We start from the raw sequence: 20,839 nt of genomic DNA on the forward strand, positions 1-20,839 counted from the left end.
GTGGGACACGGGTGGGGGGTGATGGCCATCAGGCGCCCTCCATGTCGGGATCTGGAGGAGGAACAGTTGGAGATGGTGGAGGAGGATTCAGGTGTTCCACAACCCCATCCAAAGGGGTTCCAGGTGTCCAGGTGTGCCCCACACAAAGTGTCCCCAACCCCACCCAAAGGGGTTCCAGGTGTCCCCAACCCCACCCCAGGGTGTCCCAGGAAGTTCCAGGTGTCCCCACCTCACCCAAAGGAGTCCCAGGTGTCCCAATCCCACCCCAGGTATCCCAGGTGTCCCCAACCCCACCCAAGGTGTCCCAGGTGTCCCCACCCAAGGTGTCCCAGGTGTCCCCACCCAACGTGTCCCAGGTGTTCCCAACCCCACCCAAAGGGGTCCCAGGTGTCCCCCACCCCAGGGTGTCCCAGGAAGTTCCAGGTGCCCCAGGTGTCCCCACCTCACCCAAAGGAGTCCCAGGTGTCCCCAACCCCACCCCAGGTGTCCCGGGTGTTTCTGTCCCAGGTGTCTCCACTCCAGGGTGTCCCAGGTGTCCCAATCTCACCCCAGGGTGTCCCAGGTGTCCCAGTCTCACCCCAGGATGTCCCAGGTGTCCCCAACCCTACCCCAGCATGTCCCAGGTCTCCCAGGTGTCCCCAACCCCACTCCAGGTGTCCCCCAGGTGTGTCCCAGGTATATCCCAGGTGTCCCCCAGGTGTCCCCCTTGTCCCTCACCCTGTCCCAGCGCCGGGGCCACCCGTGTGCGGAAGGTGACGAAGGTGTCGAAGGCGAAGACCAAGGCGAGCACGAGGCCGAAGGTCTGGGGGGAGGGGGGGGAGGGGAAAGGGGCGTGGTCAGGCCAGTCGGGGGCGGGGCTGGAGGAGGGGGCGGGGTTTGGGGACACTCACGAAGGTGGTGGCAGCCAGGGCATCACGGGACGAGGCCAAGGCCACCAGGGCCACCACGAGGAAGATGAGGGTGCCACTGATGGCCCGGAGCAGGTCCTGAGGGGACAATGGGGGACACCAGGGGGACACTGGGGACACTTTGGGGACATTGGGGACACCAGGGGGACACTGGGGACACTTTGGGGACATTGGGGACATCAGGGGGGACACTGGGGACATTGGGGACATTGGGGACACCAGGGGCGACACTGGGGACACCAGGGGGGACATTGGGGACACCAGGGGGGACACCAGGGGGACACTGGGGGTGCAATGGGGACACTGGAGGGGACACCAGGGGGACATTGGGGACATTTGGGGACATTGGGGACACTGGAGGGGACACCAGGGGGATGGGGTGGTGACAATGGGGGGACACCTTGAGGACACTGGGGACATGATGGGGGGAGGGGACAGGTGAGGACACGGATGGGATTGTCACCGAGGGGTGTCCCCAGGAGTTTCGGGAGGGTCGTGCAGGTGCCACTGCGTGTCCCCAGGTGCATCCCAGGTGTGTCCCAGCTGTCCCTGCTGTCCCAGCTGTCCCCAGGTGTGTCCCCAGGGGTGTCCCTGCTGTATCCTAGCTGTCCCCAGGTGTGTCCCAGGTGTGTCCCAGGTGTGTCCCTGCTGTCCCAAGGTGTGTCCCAGGTGTGTCCCAGGTGTGTCCCAGCTGTCCCCAGGTGTGTCCCCAGGTGTGTCCCAGCCGTCCCCAGCTGTCCCCAGCTGTCCCCAGGTGTGTCCCAGCTCTCCCCAGCCGTCCCCAGGTGTGTCCCAGGTGTGTCCCAGGTGTGTCCCGTACCAGACAGGTGCCATAACCTGGGGGCAGTCTCGGGGGGTCCCTCAGCAGGAGCCCCCCCAGGGCCGCTGCCCCCCCCAGGGTCTGCAGCAGAGCGGGGGCCAAGGTGGGGGGGGCGGGGGGGGCCAGGAGGGCCAGAACCCCCCCGGAGAGCACCTGGGGGGACAGGGGGACACGGGGGTCACTCGGGGGTCACAGAAAGGTCATGGGGTCACTCGGGGTCACTCGGGGGTCACAGAAAGATCATGGGGTCACTCGGGGTCACTCGGGGGTCACAGAAAGGTCATGGGGTCACTCGGGGTCACTCGGGGTCACTCAGGGGTCACCACAATTGGGTCCCCAGCATCACCAGCACCCTGTAGCAGTTCCCCCAGTGCTCCCAGTGCTCCCAGTTCCCCCAGTGCTCCCAGTGCTCCCAGTTCCCCCAGTGCTCCCAGTGCTCCCAGTTCCCCCAGTGCTCCCAGTGCTCCCAGTGCTCCCAGTTCCCCCAGTGCTCCCAGTTCCCCCAGTGCTCCCAGTGCTCCCAGTTCCCCCAGTTCCCCCAGTGCTCCCAGTGCTCCCAGTTCCCCCAGTTCCCCCAGTGCTCCCAGTTCCCCCAGTTCCCCCAGTGCTCCCAGTTCCCCCAGTGCTCCCAGTTCCCCCAGTGCTCCCAGTTCCCCCAGTTCCGCCAGGGCTCCCAGTTCCACCAGTGCACACACACCAGTTCCCCCAGTTCCCCATCCCAGTGCTCCCAGTATCCCCAGTTTCCCATCCCAGTTCCCCCAGTTCCCCATCCCAGTGCTCCCAGTATCCCCAGTTTCCCATCCCAGTTCCCCCAGTTCCCCATCCCAGTGCTCCCAGTATCCCCAGTTTCCTCACCAGTTCCCCCAGTTCCCCATCCCAGTGCTCCCAGTATCCCCAGTTTCCCATCCCAGTTCCCCCAGTTCCCCATCCCAGTGCTCCCAGTATCCCCAGTTTCCCATCCCAGTTCCCCCAGTTCCCCATCCCAGTGCTCCCAGTATCCCCAGTTTCCCATCCCAGTTCCCCCAGTTCCCCATCCCAGTGCTCCCAGTATCCCCAGTTTCCTCACCAGTTCCCCCAGTTCCCCATCCCAGTGCTCCCAGTATCCCCAGTTTCCCATCCCAGTTCCCCCAGTTCCCCATCCCAGTGCTCCCAGTATCCCCAGTTTCCCATCCCAGTTCCCCCAGTTCCCCATCCCAGTGCTCCCAGTATCCCCAGTTTCCCATCCCAGTTCCCCCAGTTCCCCATCCCAGTGCTCCCAGTATCCCCAGTTTCCCATCCCAGTTCCCCCAGTTCCCCATCCCAGTGCTCCCAGTATCCCCAGTTTCCTCACCAGTTCCCCCAGTTCCCCATCCCAGTGCTCCCAGTATCCCCAGTTTCCCATCCCAGTTCCCCCAGTTCCCCATCCCAGTGCTCCCAGTATCCCCAGTTTCCCATCCCAGTTCCCCCAGTTCCCCACCCCAGTGCTCCCAGTATCCCCAGTTTCCCATCCCAGTTCCCCCAGTTCCCCATCCCAGTGCTCCCAGTATCCCCAGTTTCCCATCCCAGTTCCCCCAGTTCCCCATCCCAGTGCTCCCAGTATCCCCAGTTTCCTCACCAGTTCCCCCAGTTCCCCATCCCAGTGCTCCCAGTATCCCCAGTTTCCTCACCAGTTCCCCCAGTTCCCCATCCCAGTGCTCCCAGTATCCCCAGTTTCCCATCCCAGTTCCCCCAGTTCCCCATCCCAGTGCTCCCAGTATCCCCAGTTTCCCATCCCAGTTCCCCCAGTTCCCCATCCCAGTGCTCCCAGTATCCCCACCAGTTTCCTCACCAGTTCCCCCAGTTCCCCATCCCAGTGCTCCCAGTATCCCCAGTTTCCCATCCCAGTTCCCCCAGTTCCCCATCCCAGTGCTCCCAGTATCCCCAGTTTCCCATCCCAGTTCCCCCAGTTCCCCATCCCAGTGCTCCCAGTATCCCAGTTTCCCATCCCAGTTCCCCCAGTTCCCCATCCCAGTGCTCCCAGTACCCCCAGTTTCCTCACCAGTTCCCCCAGTTCCCCATCCCAGTGCTCCCAGTATCCCCAGTTTCCTCACCAGTTCCCCCAGTTCCCCATCCCAGTGCTCCCAGTATCCCCAGTTTCCTCACCAGTTCCCCTGCCAGCAGCAGCCCCCGGGGGGTTTTCAGCCCCCCCAGGTCCAGGACCCCCGGCTGCCCCATGGGGGGGGAGGGGTCTGGGGGGGGTCTGGGGGCAATTTTGGGGGGGGGTCCCGGGAGGTCTGGGAGGTTTTTGGGGGGTCCCGGGGGGGGGTTGGGGGGTTCTGGGTTAATTTTGGGGGTCCCGGGGGGGTTTTGGGGTCTCAGGGGATCCCTGTGGGGGTGGGGGAGGGGAGAGGGGACACCCACGTGACCCCCCCACCCCTCCGCCCCTCCCCCACCCCCGTGACAGGCACCGGCGGGAACGGGGACAATGGGAAATTGTTGGGGACACTGGGAGGGACTGGGAGGGACTGGGAGGAGACTGGGAGGGACTGGGATGGACTGGGAGGGGACTGGGAGGAGACTGGGAAGGACTGGGATGGACTGGGAGGGGACTGGGATGGACTGGGAGGAGACTGGGATGGACTGGGATGGACTGGGAGGGGACTGGGATGGACTGGGAGGGGACTGGGATGGACTGGGAAGAGACTGGGATGGACTGGGAGGGGATTGGGAGGAGACTGGGAGGGACTGGGATAGGACTGGGAGGAGACTGGGAGGGGATTGGGAGGGACTGGTATGTACTGGGAGGGACTGGGATAGGACTGGGAGGAGACTGGGAGGGACTGGGAAAGACTGGGAGGAGACTGGGAGGGACTGGCATGGACTGGGAGGAGACTGGGAGGGACTGGGATGGACTGGGATGGACTGGGAGGGGACTGGGATGGACTGGGAGGAGACTGGGAGGGACTGGGAAGAGACTGGGAGGGGATTGGGAGGAGACTGGGAGGGGACTGGGATGTACTGGGAGGAGACTGGGAAGGACTGGTTGGGGATTGAGAGGAGACTGGGAGGGACTGGGATGGACTGGGAGGGGACTGGGATGGACTGGGAGGCAATTGGGAGTGACTCTGGGATGACTGGGAGCTGAGAGGATATACTGGGATTGACTGGGATCTGTCGGTGCGTACTGGGAAGGAAACTGGGAGGCACTGGGAGAGACTGGGAGCTCTTGGAAGCAACTGGAACTGTGACTGGGAATAACTGGGAAGCAACTGGGAGCACTGGGAGCTGAGCGCCTCCAGACACTTCCCAATACCCAACATTCCCAGTTGTCCCCAGTGCCTTCCCAGTCACTCCCAGTGCCTTCCCAGTTACTCCCAGTCCCCTCCCTGTCACTCCCAGTGCTCCCCCAGTCACTCCCAGTCACTCTGAGTGCCCTCCCAGTCACTTCCAGTTACCCCCAGTGCCTTCCCAGTCACTCCCAGTGCCCTCCCAGTCACTTCCAGTTACCCCCAGTGCCTTCCCAGTCACTCCCAGTGCCCTCCCAGTGCTCCCTCAGTCACTCCCAGTCACTCCCAGTGCTCTCCCAGTGCCCTCCCAGTGCCCTTCCAGTCATTCTGGGTGCTCCCCCAGTGATCCAGTCACTCCCAGTGCCCTCCCAGTGTCTTCCCAGTCACTCCCAGTCCTCTCCTAGGGCTTCCCCAGTCACTCCCAGTCACTCCCAGTGCTCCCCCAGTCGCTCCCAGTCACTCTGAGTGCCCTCCCAGTCACTTCCAGTTACCCCCAGTGCTCTCCCAACCACCCCCCCCAGTGCCTTCCCAGTCACTCCCAGTGCCCTCCCAGTGCCTTCCCAGTGCTCCCCCAGTCACTCCCAGTGCTTCCCCAGTCACTCCCAGTGCCTTCCCAGTCACTCCCAGTGCTCTCCCAGTGCTCCCCCAGTCACTCCCAGTGCCTTCCCAGTCACTCCCAGTGCCCTCCCAGTGCTCCCCCAGTCACTCCCAGTCACTCTGAGTGCCCTCCCAGGCACTTCCAGTTATCCCCAGTGCCTTCCCAGTCACTCCCAGTGCTCTCCCAGTGATTCCCCAGTCACTCCCAGTCACCTCCCAACTGCTCCCATTTGTTATTCTGGGTCTCTGGGGTGGGAGGGGGGGGGGGTGTGGGGGGGGGTGGGGACATCCTAAAAATACCCGGGGGGGGGGGGGGGGGGGAGGGGAGGGGGTGGGGCTGGCTCGGGACCTGATCCTGGCTAAAAAAAACCCCTGGGGGTGTCACGTGACCGGGGGGGGGGGAGGGGGAGTGGGACAGGAGCGACTTTGGGACCCCGCGGCCACCACGGGGGGAGGTAATGGGGGGGACATCGAGGGGACACTGGGGGACATCAGGGGGGACTTGGGGGGACACTGGGGGACATAGGGGGGACACGGGGGAGACACTGGGGGGACACTGGGGGACATAGAGGGGGACATTGGGGGACACTGGGGGACATCAGGGGATACTGGGGGACAGCGGGGGGACATTGGGGAGATACTGGGGGACATCAGGGGGGACTTGGGGGGACACTGGGGGACATAGGGGGGACACGGGGGAGACACTGGGGGGACACTGGGGGACATAGAGGGGGACATTGGGGGACACTGGGGGACATAGGGGGGGACATTGGGGGGACACTGGGGGACATCAGGGGATACTGGGGGACAGCGGGGGGACATTGGGGAGATACTGGGGGACATCAGGGGATACTGGGGGACACGGGGGGACATTGGGGGACATCGGGGGGACAGCAAGGGGGACATTGGTTGGACACTGGGAGACATCAGGGGATACTGGGGGACATCGGGGGGGGACACTGGGGGGACATCGGGGGGACAGCAAGGGGGACATCAGGGGGACATTGGGGGGACACTGGGGGACATGGGGGGGACATTGGAGAGATACTGGGGGACATCAGGGGATATTGGGGGACATCGGGGGGGACACTGGGGGGACATTGGGGGACATCGGGGGGACATTGGGGGGACAGAAGGAATTGGAGTTCGAGGGGAGGGTGGGGGACACCAAGGGGGTACAGGGGACTGAGAGTGGCACTGGGGGACACTGGATGTGGGGGGGGGGGGGTATGACATGGGATCAGGAACAAGATTTGGGGTCCTGGGAGGGAATTGAGGGGGGGACATGGGACCATGAGGGTGGGACTGGGGTCCTGGGGGGAACTGGAGGGTGCTGTGGGGGTGGTAATGGGGTGGGGAGGGGGTCCAGGGGGGACATGTGGGGGGACATGGGATAACGGGAATGGGATTGGGGTCATAGGGGTGGTCCCGGGATCGGGATTGGGGTCCTGGAGGGCAGTGGGGAGGACGAGGGATTTGGGGGTCAGGGGGTAACTGGGGGACACTGCAGAGGGTCAGTTCCCCCCAGTGTCCTCCCAGTATCCCCCCGATGTCCCCCAATGCTCCTTCATGTCCCCTGTGTCCCTCAGTGTCCCCCACACCGGGGACATCCCATGGCCTCCCTCTCCACGGACCCGTTGCCGCTCACCCTGGCACTGCTGGCAATCGCCGTGGCCACCACGGCCACCGCCGTCCCCCTCGGTGCCACCAGCGCCACCCCTTCGGTGGTGTCCCTGGACATGGCCCCGGACTCCTTCGATGACCAATACCGGGGCTGCGGCCGCGCCATGACCGCGGCGTTGCCGGCCCTGAACCGCTCCGAGCTGCGGCAGAGCGGTCACTTCGCCGAGGCCTGGGCTCTGGCCGCGTCCGAGTGGCGCGTCCGACTGTCCGCTCTGTCCCCTCGGTCCCCTCTGTCCCCGTCCCAGACCACGGCCCTGCTGGCCTACACGGCGCCGGTGCCGTTACACCGGACGTTCAACGCGGCCGTTCGAGCGGCCGGGCGCTCCCGCCGGGAATACCGGGATGAGTTCCACTTCAAAACTTTGCATTTCCTGCTGACCGACGCCCTGGCCACGCTGAGGGACGCTCGGGGACCTCGGTGTCACCGCGTGTTCCGGGGGGTGAGCGGGGTCCGGTTCGAGGCGAGGCGCGGCCGCAGGGTCCGGTTCGGTCACTTCGCGTCGGCGTCGCTGCGGAACGAGAGCTCCTGGAGTTTCGGGACGGACACGGTGTTCCAGGTGTGCACGTGCCAGGGCGTGGCCATCCGGGAATTCTCCTTCTTCCCGCACGAGGATGAGGTGCTGATCCCGCCCTTCGAGACCTTCGAGGTCACCGACGTCACCAATGTCACCAAGGGTGGGGACAAGGTGCGGATCGAGCTGCGCTCCACCGGGACCTTCAGCAACTACAACTGCGAGTGGCTGCGAGGTGACGTCACTGGGGGGGACACTGCGAGGTGACATCATGTGGGGGACAGGGGTGACACTGCAGGGTGACAGCACAGGGGGGGACAGGGGTGACACTGCAGGGTGACAGCACAGGGGGGGACAGGGGGACTTTGTGAGGTGACGTCACAGGTGGACACGGGGACACTGCAGGGTGATGTCACAGGGGGGACAGGGGGACACTGCAGGTGACATCACGGGACACGGGGTCACTGCAGAGTGACGTCACGGGGGGACATGGGGATACTGCAAGGTGACGTCACGGGAGAGGACAGGGGTACACTGTGAGGTGACATCAGGGGGACACAGGGACACTGCGAGGTGACGTCACAGGGGGACATTCCCTGGGGAACGGGGTCCGTCGGTGAGGGTTGGGGACAAGGACACCCAGTGCTGGGGACAGGGATGGGGTTTCCCACATGTGGGGTGGGACAGGGACCCCCCCAGTGCTGTCGCTGTCCCTCCCCTCGGCAGAGCAGGGGACCCCTGACCCCTCTGTCACCTTGTCACCCCTCACCATGACCCCCCCCGTCACCCCTGACCCCCCCTGAACCCCCTCCTCCTTTCCCCTGTCCCCCCCTCATTCCCTTCCTGTCCCACTTAACCCCCTCCCCCCAGTCCCCTCTGACCCCCATCTTTCCCCCCCTCCCCCAGGCAGGAGCATCCCTGGGGACCTGCCCCACCTCGGAGGGCTCCTCCTGGCCACTGCAGCCCTGGCAGTGGCCACCGGCATCCTCTAAAGCCACCAGGCCACCAAGACCACCACCAGTCATTGCGGTCACCAAACTGGCAACCCCCTCCCCAAGCCACGAGGCCACCAAGGTCACTGAGGTCTCCAAAGTCACCGTGGCCACTGTGGCCACCAAGGCAGGACAAGGGAGGGGACAACAGCAGAGCCACTGGTGACGCCAGGATTTTGGAACGAGAGAGGGGACAGGGGAGCCCTGAACGTGCCGTGGCTGTGGTTCTTCGCTTTTTGGTCTTTTCTTCCTCCCTTTCCAATAATTTTAATTTTTCTTCCCAATTATTAAACTGGATTTGCCTCAATCCAGGAGTTTCCTTCTCACTTTAACCCTCTGGAGGAGGAGGATGAGGAGGAAGGACCCTCGCTCAGGGCAGGGGGTGGAAATGAGTGGTCTTGAAGGTCCATTCCCATCCCAAATTATCCTGGAATTCCAGGATTTCAGGCAGGAGGAAGAGGAGGAGGAAGAAGAAAAGGAGGAGAAGGTGGAGGAAGAGCTTTGATTTACCAGATTAATGATTTACCAAAATATGAGTGTTGGTCTAACACTGTTACCCAACTGTGATGGACAAAAGACTCTAAAAATTTAAAGTTAGAAAGTTTAAATTTAGTTCAGCGCCGGGCAGTTGCGTGGGGTGAACCCCCTAAAATGTCCTGCAAAATCACAGGTGATCGCAGATTCTATTTACTGACGAAAGTAAATAAATGGAAATTTAAACATTAGAAATTTCGAAATTTAACACTAGAAATTTAAATAGAACTTTCAATATTTGCACGTTCGTAACACCAGCACCTCCCATTCCCTGCTTCCTATGTTAATTAGTTTGAATGGCTATGAAGAATGCATGGTTGGCTTCTTGAATTAAGTCTGGGGTCTTTTATTTTTTTTGTGGGGAGTGGGTCTTAAAGAGAGGAAGTAAGGTGAGTCTTCCTCATCCTGAACTCTGAACCCTTTCTGCCCATGACAATACAAATGACTTCTGGGAGAGCTCCAATTTCCTCCCTTTGTGACTTTGAATAAATTTCTGGTTGCAGTTGTTTGTGTTTCTTTGGGTCTATTTATGTTTCTTCCCTTTCCCTTTGCAAGCGCAGCGGGGCAAACATGAAAATGGCAGGAAATTAATTATTTAAATCGAGCCTGGCTTCTCCTAACTTTTAATTTTTAGTTGTTTTCAGCAAGGCTTACCTATTTATCTGCTTTTCATTAACTCTAGTGAATAACTGTTAATTAGAATCCAGATTTCTTTAAGGTTAGTGTTTCTGGGGATCCAGAGATCCACCCACAGCCCGTGGGGATCCAGAGATCCACGGGGGATCCAGAGATCCACCCACAGCCCATGGGGATCCACGGGAGATCCAGAGATCCACCCACAGACCGTGGGGATCCATGGGAGATCCAGAGATCCACCCACAGCTCATGGGGATCCAGAGATCCACAGGAGATGCAGAGATCCACCCACAGCCCGTGGGGATCCATGGGGGATCCAGAGATCCAGGCACAGCCCGTGAGCATCCACAGGGAATGCAGAGATCCATGGGGGTTCCAGAGATCCACTCACAACCCATGGGGATCCAGAGATCCACAGGAGATCCAGAGATCCACTCACAACCCATGGGGATCCACGGGGGGATCCAGAGATCCACCCACAGCCCGTGGGGATCCATGGGAGATCCAGAGATCCACCCATGGCCCATGGGGATCCACAGGGAGTGCAGGGATACACCCAGAGCCTCTGGAGATCCACGGGGGGATCCAGACATCTACCCACAGACCATGGGGATCCAGAGATCCACCCACAGCCTGTGGGGGATCCACAGGTGATCCAGAGATCTGTGGGAGCTGCAGCGATCCACAGGGAAAGCAGAGATCCCCCCCCAGCCCCTGCAGGATCCCCCAGCAGAGCGGGTGCGTCCCTGGAGGAGCTGGGACCCCGTGGGATCCCCGTGGACAGAAGGACCCTGGCCCCAGGCTGGAGCAGCCCATCCATGCAGGACTGACCCCGTGGCAGCGAGTCCCCACAGCTCAGCAGTTTTGGGGGGTTTTGCACGGCCCTGGGAGGGACTCGGGCTGCAGCAGCGTGAGGGAGGTGGTTGCCCGTGGCAGGGACGCAGTAGCCACCGTTGCAGAGAGTTGTTTCCCGTGAGACACAACCACACGCGGGAGAAGTTCCTGGAGAACAGGAGGGATCCCGTGGGAGAAGTGGGAGAAACCTCAGGTGACCAAGTGACCAAAACCCCCCATTCCCATCTCCCTGTTCTGCTGGAGGATGAGGGAGAGCTGGGAAGGATGGAGGGGTGAGGGGGAAACTGTTTTGAAGGGTTTATTTTCATTCTCATTATCCTTCTCTGATTTTGTCAGTGTAACAAATTTCCTTCATATTTCTGATTCAAATCTTTTTTGCCCTCAATGGTTTTTGATGAGTGATCTCTCCCGGGTCTTATCTCAAGCCATGAACCCTTGGTTCTATTTTCTCTCCTCTCTCCAGTGGCAGAGGGGAGAGGCTGAGGGCCTTTGGTGGGTGCCTGCCAGCCAGCCTGGGTAAAACCAAGACAACAGCTGAGGAGGGAATTTCACCAGCACAGGTGAGGCCTGGATAGAGTTGGGCAGATGGAAAATTGGCCGCGTATCCAAAAGGCCCAAATAAAGAGGGTGGTAACTCCCAATAACCAGGCCAGGCCCAGCCTGACTGATGCTGGAATTGGGGAAGGACAGAAGCACCAGCAAAGCTCAGGGGAGTCGATGGGATGGGGACTGGTGTGCGGCCTCAGACACTCAGCGTCCCTAGGACAGAACTGTCAGGTCTGTTCCAGCACAATGCCAGGCATGTCTTAAATTAACCCTTTGAACTCAAACCCATCTCCTCCGGGGACCTCTGAAAGAGGAAACACTCCAGGGGATTGCAGGAAAATGGATTTTCTGAGCTACCACGCCAAGAAGGGTTCAGGTATCTCCTGGTGTTGGTGGATCCCTTTTTTGGGGGTCCAGAACTTCTCCTGCCACACCAACACAGCCAGGGAACTCCCCCAAGAGATCATGGCCAGGCTCGGGGTGCCTACAGGGATGTCATCTGGTAGGGGACCCCATTTGGTGTCTGGGGTGTGACAGCAACTCAGTGAGCAATGGAACAGGTGACACTGGGGGACACTGGGGGGATGTGGGACTGTGCGTTTGGGGTTCTGGGGTGGCAAGAAATAAGAATGAGAATGGAAAGCTTCAGTTCTCCTCAACGTGCTGGATAGGGCAGAGAGATGAAGTATCAGAAAAATATAAAAGAAAGTGAAAGTGTGGGAACAGTAGGGCAAATGTTGCTGGAGCCTGTGAGAACCAGATAAAGAGAATTACAGTGAAGTTTTTGCCAACTTCTGTAACACTGTGGCAGCAGCACCTGCCAAAAATGAAAGGTCATCCAGGACATCAGGCACTCAAGGAAAACCACACCCTCAAGCCCCTTTTATGTCCCTCCAGGGGAGTAAAATTTGATCCAAAAAACAGGTGGAGCCATGCAAATTATTTACGGGAAAAGCTGTGGTTCTGTATTAGCTAAGAAGAACATTTTAATTAATATTTATAATTAGGGGGGATAAATACCCTGTGGCAAAGTCCCCCTGAGCTGCAGGACCGGGAGAGACCTGCTGTGAGTCCGAGCTGATCAAGAATTCCGGCTCTTTGGACCTCCGGGTGTGCCAGGGACTTCGCTCCAGCCGATTTCGGTATCAGGGGCTGGGGGGACACTGGGGACACTTGGAGGGGGGGGGGGGGAGAAAGGGGACCGTGGGACTGGGGTCTGGGGGGCAATAGGGGTGTCATGGGAGTGGGATTGGGGTGATGGGGGGCTCGGGGGACAGTGAGGGGGACATGGGATAGTGGGAGTGGGATTGGGGTGATGGGGGAACTGGGACACACTGTGGGGTTAGGGGGTGATGCCTGGATATGGGTTGAGGTTCTTGGGTGGGTGACATCAAAGAAATTGGGGCTGGAAGTGGGATTGGGGTCTGGGAACAGTCCAAGTGGAACCGTGAGGGGCCCAGGGAGTATCCCCAGGATTTGGTCTGGGTTCCTGGGGAGGATGACAGGAATTGTTATCATGGGAGTAGGATTGGGTTACTGGGGGGGGGGGGGGGGGGGGCATGGTACTGTGGGATTGGGGTCTCTGGGGTGGTTGGGGGATACTGGGGAGCCAAAAGTAACCCCAGGATTTGGGATCTCGGACCCCAGACATGTCCAGTGGTCTCCTGGCCAGCAGTGCCTCCCTTCCCCCTGGGCTGACCCCACTCCCCTCCCCAGTCCCTCACTGAGGAACCCTCCCCATGTCACCTCTGTGTCCCCTCAGTGTCCCCCTGTGTCACCCCCAGTGTCCCCCTGTGTCACCCCCAGTGTCTCCTTTGTGTCCCCCAGTGTCCACTCTGGTCCCTGTGGCCTCTCTCCTCCATGGCCCTCCTGGCTCAAAACCTGCCTCTGCTGACAATCCCTCTGGTCACCAAGATCATAAGTGTGAAGTACCTGGACATGGCCCCGGACTCCTTTGATGACCAGTACCAGGGCTGTGGCCCTGCCATGGAGGATGAGTTGCGGGCCCTGAACCGCACTGAGTTCCAGAAGAATTCTCTGTTTGCCCAGGTCTGGCCGAGGGCTGTGACCATGTGGCAGTTTCAGGGGTCCCCATTGTCCCCTCTGTCATCCTCAGCCCAGGCCATCGCCCTCATGGCCTACACCATGGAAGGTCTGTACAGGAAGTTCAACGAGGAAGTGAGGAAGGCCGGGCGCTCCAGCCAGCAATACCGGGACAAGTTCCACTTCAAAACTCTGCATTTCCTGCTGACCAGAGCTGTGCAACGGCTGTGGGACGATCAGGGGCAGCAATGTCACTGTGTGTTCCGGGGGGTGGAAAAGTACAAGTTCAGTGCAAAGGTCGGAGACATCGTCCGATTCGGTCAATTCACATCATCAACGCTTTGTGAAAGTGTCATCGAAGATTTTGGGAACACCACCGTGTTCAAGGTGCAGACGTGTTACGGTGCGTATATCAACGACTTCTCCAGCTATCAGGATGAGGAGGAGGTTCTGATCCCACCTTATGAGAAATTCAGGGTCACCAAAGTCACCGACAATGGGGAGACCGTGCAGATCGAGCTCGACTCCATTGGGACCTACAGCAAATACAACTGCGAGTGGCTGAGAGGTGGGGACAGCCTGGGGCCATGGGACACCCATGATGAGGCCCAGGGGACAATGACACTCCCTGGGGATGGGGGACAGGGACGGGGCAGCCACGGTGTGTGTGTGGGGACAAGGACACCCTGTGCTGGGGACACCAAGTCTGGGGACACGAATGACCATGACCCAGTACAGGGATTGGGACCCCCAAATGTGGGAGGGGACGGGAAAAGGGACGGGGTCATGGACAGAGACAGGGACAGGGACAACCCTCTTCCACCCCTGTCCCTCCTGTCCACAGTTGCTCCAGTGGTGACAGGTCCTGTGTGCTTGTGTTGAACACCTGTTCCACCCTGACCCCTGTCACCCCTAAGCCCACCATGACCCCCCTGACCTCCCTGGCCCCAACACCCATCATGTTGTCCCCCCACCCTGTCACCTGTCACCTCATGGCCCCCATCTCTCCTGTCACCCCTTGCCACCGTTATGGCCACTCTTGACCCCCTCACTCCCCCATGGTCCCCCTGACTCCCCTCTTTGTCCCCCAGGTGGAAGTGTCCCCAGCGCCCCCTGCCACCTCGGAGGACTCCTCCTGGCCACCACAGCCCTGGCACTGGCCACCAGCATCCTCTGAGCCACCAAGCCACCAAGGTCACTGAGGTCAGCAAGGTCATTGTGGCCACCACGATCACCAAGACCACCAGAAACCCCAGAGAAACAAAGTCACCAAGGCCACCATGGCCACCACAGCCACTGTGGCCTCCTTGGCCTCTGTGGCCTCCATGAGGTCATTGTGGCCACCACAGCCACTCTGGCCACCATGGTCACTATTATCACCAAGGCCACTGTGACCACCATGCTCACCAAGACTCCCTGAGCCACAAGGCTTCCACATCCACCGTGGCCACAGTGCCACAAGGCCATGGTGCAAAGCAATTCTACTAAATAATTCCATCAAATCTATTGTGTCAAAAGAATTCCATTAAATTCTTCTATCAAAACAATTCCATTAAAATCTTCTATCAAAAGAATTTTATTAAAATATTGTATCTAATAAATTGCATCAAAAATTTCATTATTTTTTCTATCAAACAATTCTAGTAAATAATTCCACCAAAACATTCCATTTAATAATTGTATCAAAGCCATTCCATTAAATTACTCTATCCAAGCCATTCTATTAAATAATTCTATAAGAACAATTACATCAAATTATTCTATCTAATCTATTCCATTACAAATTGGTATAAAAATACTAATAAATAATTCTATCAAAACAATTATCTTTATTCAATCAGAACAATTCCATTATCTTATCAAAACCATTCTATTAAATATTGTATCAAATCAATTGTAACAAAATATTCCATTAAATTATTCTATCAAAACAATTCCATTAAATAACTGTGTCAAAGCCAGCAAAGACAGACAATTCCCAAGCAGGGCTCGATGTGGCTCCCTGTGGAGGGCGCTCAGCCCTCAGACCCGGGGGTGTCTGCGCTCCCACGGAGGGAGCAGACCTGAAGGCCAAAAGGTTTCAGCCACAGCTCTAGAGAAAGGCCCTTGGGCGGCCAAACCCCTCGGTGTGATGGAGACACAAAAATCCCGCCCAGCGTGCCTTGCAGCTCATGCAGATTCTCTCGATCCTATTTGCCCTGCCCCTCTTGCTCTGCCCCTGTACCCTCAGATGATTCCCTGGTTGCTCTACCCTGGCTCCCTCTGCCTTTCCCATGTATCCGCGGCTCCCTCTGCCTTCCCGGGCTTCTTCCATCCCTGGCCCCGTTTGTGGCAAGCCCTAATAAAGGCTCTCAGTGGAACTCCACACCAAGACCCCGTCTCTGTTCTGTGTCGCCCGAGAGCGCTTCTCACAAAGGAGCTGATAATCACAGCGGCGAGGCGAGTGTGCCTGTGCACCCCAGAACACGTCTTCACAAAAACCCTTCTCTAGGGAGGTGTACTGGTTTGAAAAGCAAAACCAGTGAAACTTCAAGTCAGTAATAAAATTTTTAATAGGGAAAAGAAAAAGGAAAAACAAAATACATGCAATAATAAAAAATAAAACCACCGACAGATTCAGAATACAACCTGACACCCTGTCAGTCAGGGTGCTGGTGCAGTTTTCTTCCAAAGGGTCCAGCGATGATGTGGAAAAAGCCTGGTTCTTCCTCTGGAATCCAGTGGAAAAAGGCTGCCTTTGGCCTTCTAAACCTCAGTTTTTATCTAGGTAGCAAAGGCTTGGCTCGTCCTCCTGGCTGGAGCATCTCCCAATGGGATGATGTAATCTTATCAGTTATACAGTAGGATCAATGGCCCATTAACAGAAGATACTCCCCACAGAGATAAGGATGATCACTCCTCTCAGATGGTAATAGAATATCTATCTTGTATTGTAATCCAGGACACCTTCCACAGGGCATGAACAATTCCCCCTCTATTTCCCAAGGGTACGTTGCCCACATCCTGTCACCCACCTGGAAGTCGTTCCCCGAGGCAATCATCCATCACTGCACGGATGACACTTTGGTCTGTGCATCAGAAAAGACTTACCTGCACAGGACTGTTAAGAAAACCGTAAAGGTCATCGAGGACACTGAGTTTGAACTCTGGAAGGTGAAATTCAAGACGCCTGCTCTTGAACTCACCTCGGACTCCAAATCCAAGAGCAAATCATCGTGCCCTAGCAGTTCACCATCCAGGACAACCCCAAAACCCAAAGAGACTTGCACCAATTATGTGGATCCATCAGTTGGGTACGTTCTCTGCTGTGAATCACGACAGAGAACCTCGGCCTTTGGTTCAAACTCCTTTGCTGGAGCAAGAACCTGGATTCACCACGAACCCTCACACTGGAGGCCCGAGGATCTATCATCAAATTCCAGGAGGTTTTGTCTTCACACCGAGCCCACCGTATTGAGCCCAGCCTGCCTCTCCACCTCCTCATCTTAGGTAAGGCACCTCGCTTTCATGGCCTCACCCACCAGTGGGACGCCATACAAAAGGACTCACTTCTAATGTTTTAATCACTTTGAATGGCTATTTACACACAACCAACCCACCAAGGCCATCATTACACCATGAGAAATAATTTCACACCTTGTAAAAAAAGCCCGAGTTCACTTCCTTTCTCTTGTGGGCACTGATGTCACTTGTATCCATCTCCCGTTAGCGACTACTGGAGATCTGATAACTTACTCCAAACTAACGAGAGCCTCCAGTTCGCTCTCGATACTTACACTGGCCAAACCTTGTTTCATCCACCCAGCCAGAAGATGTTTAAATTAGAATTTAATCTTGTCCCTCCATTTCTACAAAGCAAAACTCCTGTCAAAGCCTTCACCATTTTTCCTGGTGGCTCAGGCTCTTCCCACAAGTCAGTAATGACTTGGAGAAATGCCAGGACACAGAAGTGGGAGTCTGATGTCCAGGTGGTGGAAGGATCCCCACAGATTGCTGAGCCAGCAGCCGTCGTCAGGGCCTTTGAGAGATTTCAACAGCCATTCAATTTGATAACTGATTCGGCTTACGTAGCAGGTGTAACTATGAGAGCTGGACATTGCTTTGTCAAGGAGGTCTCAAACCCAAATGTGTACAAGTTGCTTTCAAGATTACTGTACCTCATCTCCAACAGGAAACCACCATTATATGTGATGCCTGTGAAATATGCGTGTGAAACCAGACACCCATGCGGCCTGGGGGAGAGACAGCAGGGCCCGGTTCCAGCAAGGCTCCCCCCAGCCTGGGCAGGGTGGAGAGAAGAGCCCCAGCCCGTGGCTGGAACTGAATGCAGCAATCACCAGAAAACAGCCATGGAGCCAGAAAACGCATCACCAATTTCTGGCTGGGCCCTGCAATCCAAGCCCAGCCCCCAGTGTGGCCTTGAAAGACTCGTCATGGTAAATAGCTCTGGCCAGGACACCTGGGAGAGATCACAGGACACTCTGCTGTCCGGGCAAGGTATTAACTCTTTCACTGCCCAGAATGAGACTTGCAGACACTTTGTTCTCTCTCCTGAGTGAAAGAAGGAGACCAAGATGAAGACACAAACAGAAAGAGCATAAAAACACGGAGGTCAGGCAGAAGGAAGTGTCAGGTCCCAGGTGAGGGAAGGAGGAGACTCATGGACTGAAATTTTTCTTTTTCTATGCTATGGAGAAGAGACCCTTCCCTCCCTATAACACATGGAGGAATTATGGCATGGATTGAATGTTCTAACTCTGGCTGTGAGCAGAGGCATTGGTGTTAAAGTAAGCAGATGTTGAAACTGCTGTGATCCCCCAAGTTTGAATAGGGAGGAGATGAAGCCCCCTGCTGTTCCCCAGGGAAGAAGAAGAAGAAGGAGAAAAAGAAGAAGATGAAGAAATGCCTCTGTTTACAAAGAGGAAGGCAGTTTTTGTTTGAATTGTTACAATCCTTCAAGTGTGCCCCATAATTGATATGGTCCTCAGGGATGGTTCTGGGAACTCTGTTAGTCAAGGAAGGGATTTTTACACCGTGATCAGATTTCCATTCTCCTGGGTGGCTGATCACTGTGACATCAAGGCTACGAGAAAACGGTTTCCTGTGGAGAAATCTCCATAGACTGAAGAGAGAAGTCTGCTCTCTGAAGTGAATTGTTGAAACACAGTTTTAGAGCTGGCTAAGTGACTGAGTTGTTTTCTGTATGTTTTCAGTGTGAAAGAACAGAAGTGTGCAGAGGGAGGAAGAGCGCTCTGAAGTTTTATTCTGAGTTTGATTCTTTTTTTTTTTCTTATAGTTGGTAGTAGTATATTTTCTCTTTGTACCATTTAAAGTTGTGCCTGTTTTGCTTTCCTCCTAATCCTATATCATCAGGAAAATTTAAAATGGGCAAACCAAAACCACTACAGGAAACTGGTGTTTCTGCCCAGTTTTGAACTGAAACCGGGACAGGGGGAAACTGTTTTGAAGGGTTTATTTTCATTCTCATTATCCTGCTCTGATTTTGTCAGTGTAACAAATTTCCTTCATATTTCTGATTCAAATCTTTTTTGCCCTCAATGGTTTTTGATGAGTGATCTCTCCCGGGTCTTATCTCAAGCCATGAACCCTTGGTTCTATTTTCTCTCCTCTCTCCAGTGGCAGAGGGGAGAGGCTGAGGGCCTTTGGTGGGTGCCTGCCTGCCAGCCAGCCTGGGTAAAACCAAGACAACAGCTGAGGAGGGAATTTCACCAGCACAGGTGAGGCCTGGATAGAGTTGGGCAGATGGAAAATTGGCCGCGTATCCAAAAGGCCCAAATAAAGAGGGTGGTAACTCCCAATAACCAGGCCAGGCCCAGCCTGACTGATGCTGGAATTGGGGAAGGACAGAAGCACCAGCAAAGCTCAGGGGAGTCGATGGGATGGGGACTGGTGTGCGGCCTCAGACACTCAGCGTCCCTAGGACAGAACTGTCAGGTCTGAGAGCAATGAGGGATTTGTCTTTACAAACGAGCTGTGGGTCTGCTGGAAGATAAAAGCGGCACTGAGGGATAAAAGAAATAATGGGAAGGATTCCACTGATTGATGAAAGGAAAGAGATATTTGCCTTTTCAGACACACTGTAGGTTTGCTGATAAATGAAACTGGATATTGAAAGATGAAGGTAGCAATGGGGATGACCCATGAGATTCCATAAGAATGAAAAATTAAATGGGAGGGTTTTACATTAAAGGGGATCCTCAGGTATCAGGTGTTTCAGGGAGTCTCCCAAATACCTCAGCCAATGGGGAAACAGAGACTGAAATGCGGCCAGGAAATAGGGATAAACAGGGAGGCTGCGTCCTCCAAAACTTCAGAGACCCCAGGGGAATGTCCCATGGCCTCTCCCTTTATTGAAATAAACTAAAAGGACACTTCTGTCTCCTTTTTTGTACATAAAACTGTGGTGTTTGTGGCTTCATTTTCCTGACAGGTCTGTTCCAGCACAATGCCTGGTATGTTTTCAATTAACCCTTTGAACTCAAACCCATCACCTCCAGGGACCTCTGAAAGAGGAAACACTCCAGGGGATTGCAGGAAAATGGATTTTCTGAGCTACCACGCACGCCAAGAAGGGTTCAGGTATCTCCTGGTGTTGGTGGATCCCTCTTTTGGGGCTCTAGAACTTCTCCTGCCACACCAACACAGCCGGGGAACTCCCCAAGAGATCATGGCCAGGCTTGGGGTGCCTACAGGGATGTCATCAGGTAGGGGACCCCATTTGGTGTCTGGGGTGTGACAGCAACTCAGTGAGCAGTGGGGAGTGGAACTGGGTGCACTGGGGACACTGGGGGGATGTGGGACTGTGGGATTGGGTCCTGAGGTGTGAGAAATAAGAGAGAGAATGGAAAGTTTCAGTTCTCCTGAAGGTGCTAGCTAAGGTGGAGAGATGAAAGAGCAAAAAAATATTAAGGAAAGGGAAAGTGTGGAAACAGCAGAGCAAAGGTAGCTGGAGACCTTGAGAACCAGAGCAAGAGAACTCCAGCGAAGTTTTTGCCTAGTCCTGTAACACTGAAGCAGCAGGGCCTTCCAAAAGCAAAAGTTCAGGGTGAGGTGAGCCCGGAAATGGGGCACTCAACGAAAACCACGACCTGGAGCGCTTTTTTTGAGTATCAAGGGGAGAAAAAATTTATCTAAGGAAGGCGGAGTCATGCAAATCATTGAGGGGAAAAGCTGTCGTCATGTATTAGCTAAGAAGGCCATTTTAATGAATATTTATATCTGGGGGGATAAATACCCTGTGGCAAAGTCCCCCCGAGGTGCAGGACCACGAGAGACCAGCTGTGAGTCCGAGCTGATCAAGAATTCCGGCTTTGGACCTCCGGGTGTGCCAGGGAGTTCACTCCGGCCTATTTCGGTATCAGGGCTTGGAAGGACCCTGGGGACACTTGGTGGGGGGGGGACAGGGGACTGTGGGATTGGGGTCTGGGGTGCACTGGGGGAGGCATGG

General features: G+C 56.5%; 3 protein-coding genes across 4 annotated transcripts; 2 read left to right on the plus strand and 1 right to left on the minus strand.

The window, feature by feature from the left end:
• Positions 1–28: 28 nt before the first annotated feature.
• Positions 29–3,921, minus strand: LOC134058102 (CKLF-like MARVEL transmembrane domain-containing protein 5). The gene is made up of 5 exons (XM_062515190.1): positions 3,850–3,921; positions 1,729–1,881; positions 891–986; positions 709–802; positions 29–51 (listed from the first exon to the last, which is right to left on the minus strand). The coding sequence occupies exons 1-5, from the start codon at positions 3,919–3,921 to the stop codon at positions 29–31; spliced, it is 438 nt and encodes a 145-aa protein (XP_062371174.1).
• A 2,942-nt stretch (positions 3,922–6,863) lies between these two features.
• On the plus strand, positions 6,864–8,757 carry LOC134058109 (GPI-linked NAD(P)(+)--arginine ADP-ribosyltransferase 1-like). The gene is made up of 3 exons (XM_062515202.1): positions 6,864–6,869; positions 7,160–8,000; positions 8,672–8,757. The coding sequence occupies exons 1-3, from the start codon at positions 6,864–6,866 to the stop codon at positions 8,755–8,757; spliced, it is 933 nt and encodes a 310-aa protein (XP_062371186.1).
• A 3,498-nt stretch (positions 8,758–12,255) lies between these two features.
• LOC134043866 (erythroblast NAD(P)(+)--arginine ADP-ribosyltransferase-like) lies at positions 12,256–16,368 on the plus strand. Of its 2 annotated transcripts, XM_062492607.1 has the most exons (3): positions 12,256–12,470; positions 13,156–13,939; positions 14,463–16,368. In XM_062492607.1, exons 2-3 carry the CDS (start codon positions 13,189–13,191, stop codon positions 14,546–14,548), a joined length of 837 nt encoding a protein of 278 aa, XP_062348591.1. In that variant the 5' UTR covers positions 12,256–12,470; positions 13,156–13,188; the 3' UTR covers positions 14,549–16,368. The 2 variants fall into 2 exon arrangements, with proteins under 2 accessions (XP_062348591.1, XP_062348599.1); XM_062492615.1 differs by lacking the exon at positions 12,256–12,470 and having other exon boundaries at positions 13,124–13,939.
• The last annotated feature ends 4,471 nt before the right edge of the window (positions 16,369–20,839 follow it).

Source organism: Cinclus cinclus, chromosome 1, assembly GCF_963662255.1.
Source record: "Cinclus cinclus chromosome 1, bCinCin1.1, whole genome shotgun sequence".
Taxonomy (NCBI): domain Eukaryota; kingdom Metazoa; phylum Chordata; class Aves; order Passeriformes; family Cinclidae; genus Cinclus; species Cinclus cinclus.

Excerpts from the sequence above, each read along its gene's own strand:
- LOC134058102 (XM_062515190.1), bottom strand. The coding sequence starts at position 3,921 with ATGGGGCAGCCGGGGGTCCTGGACCTGGGGGGGCTGAAAACCCCCCGG. Across the intron at positions 1,882-3,849 it reads TGCTGCTGGCAGGGGAACTG|GTGCTCTCCGGGGGGGTTCT; the intron begins GTGAGGAAACTG and ends CTGTCCCCCCAG. Across the intron at positions 987-1,728 it reads CAGGTTATGGCACCTGTCTG|GACCTGCTCCGGGCCATCAG; the intron begins GTACGGGACACA and ends TTGTCCCCTCAG.
- LOC134043866 (XM_062492607.1), top strand. The coding sequence starts at position 13,189 with ATGGCCCTCCTGGCTCAAAACCTGCCTCTGCTGACAATCCCTCTGGTC. Across the intron at positions 13,940-14,462 it reads CAACTGCGAGTGGCTGAGAG|GTGGAAGTGTCCCCAGCGCC; the intron begins GTGGGGACAGCC and ends TTTGTCCCCCAG.
- LOC134058109 (XM_062515202.1), top strand. Across the intron at positions 8,001-8,671 it reads CAACTGCGAGTGGCTGCGAG|GCAGGAGCATCCCTGGGGAC; the intron begins GTGACGTCACTG and ends CCCCTCCCCCAG.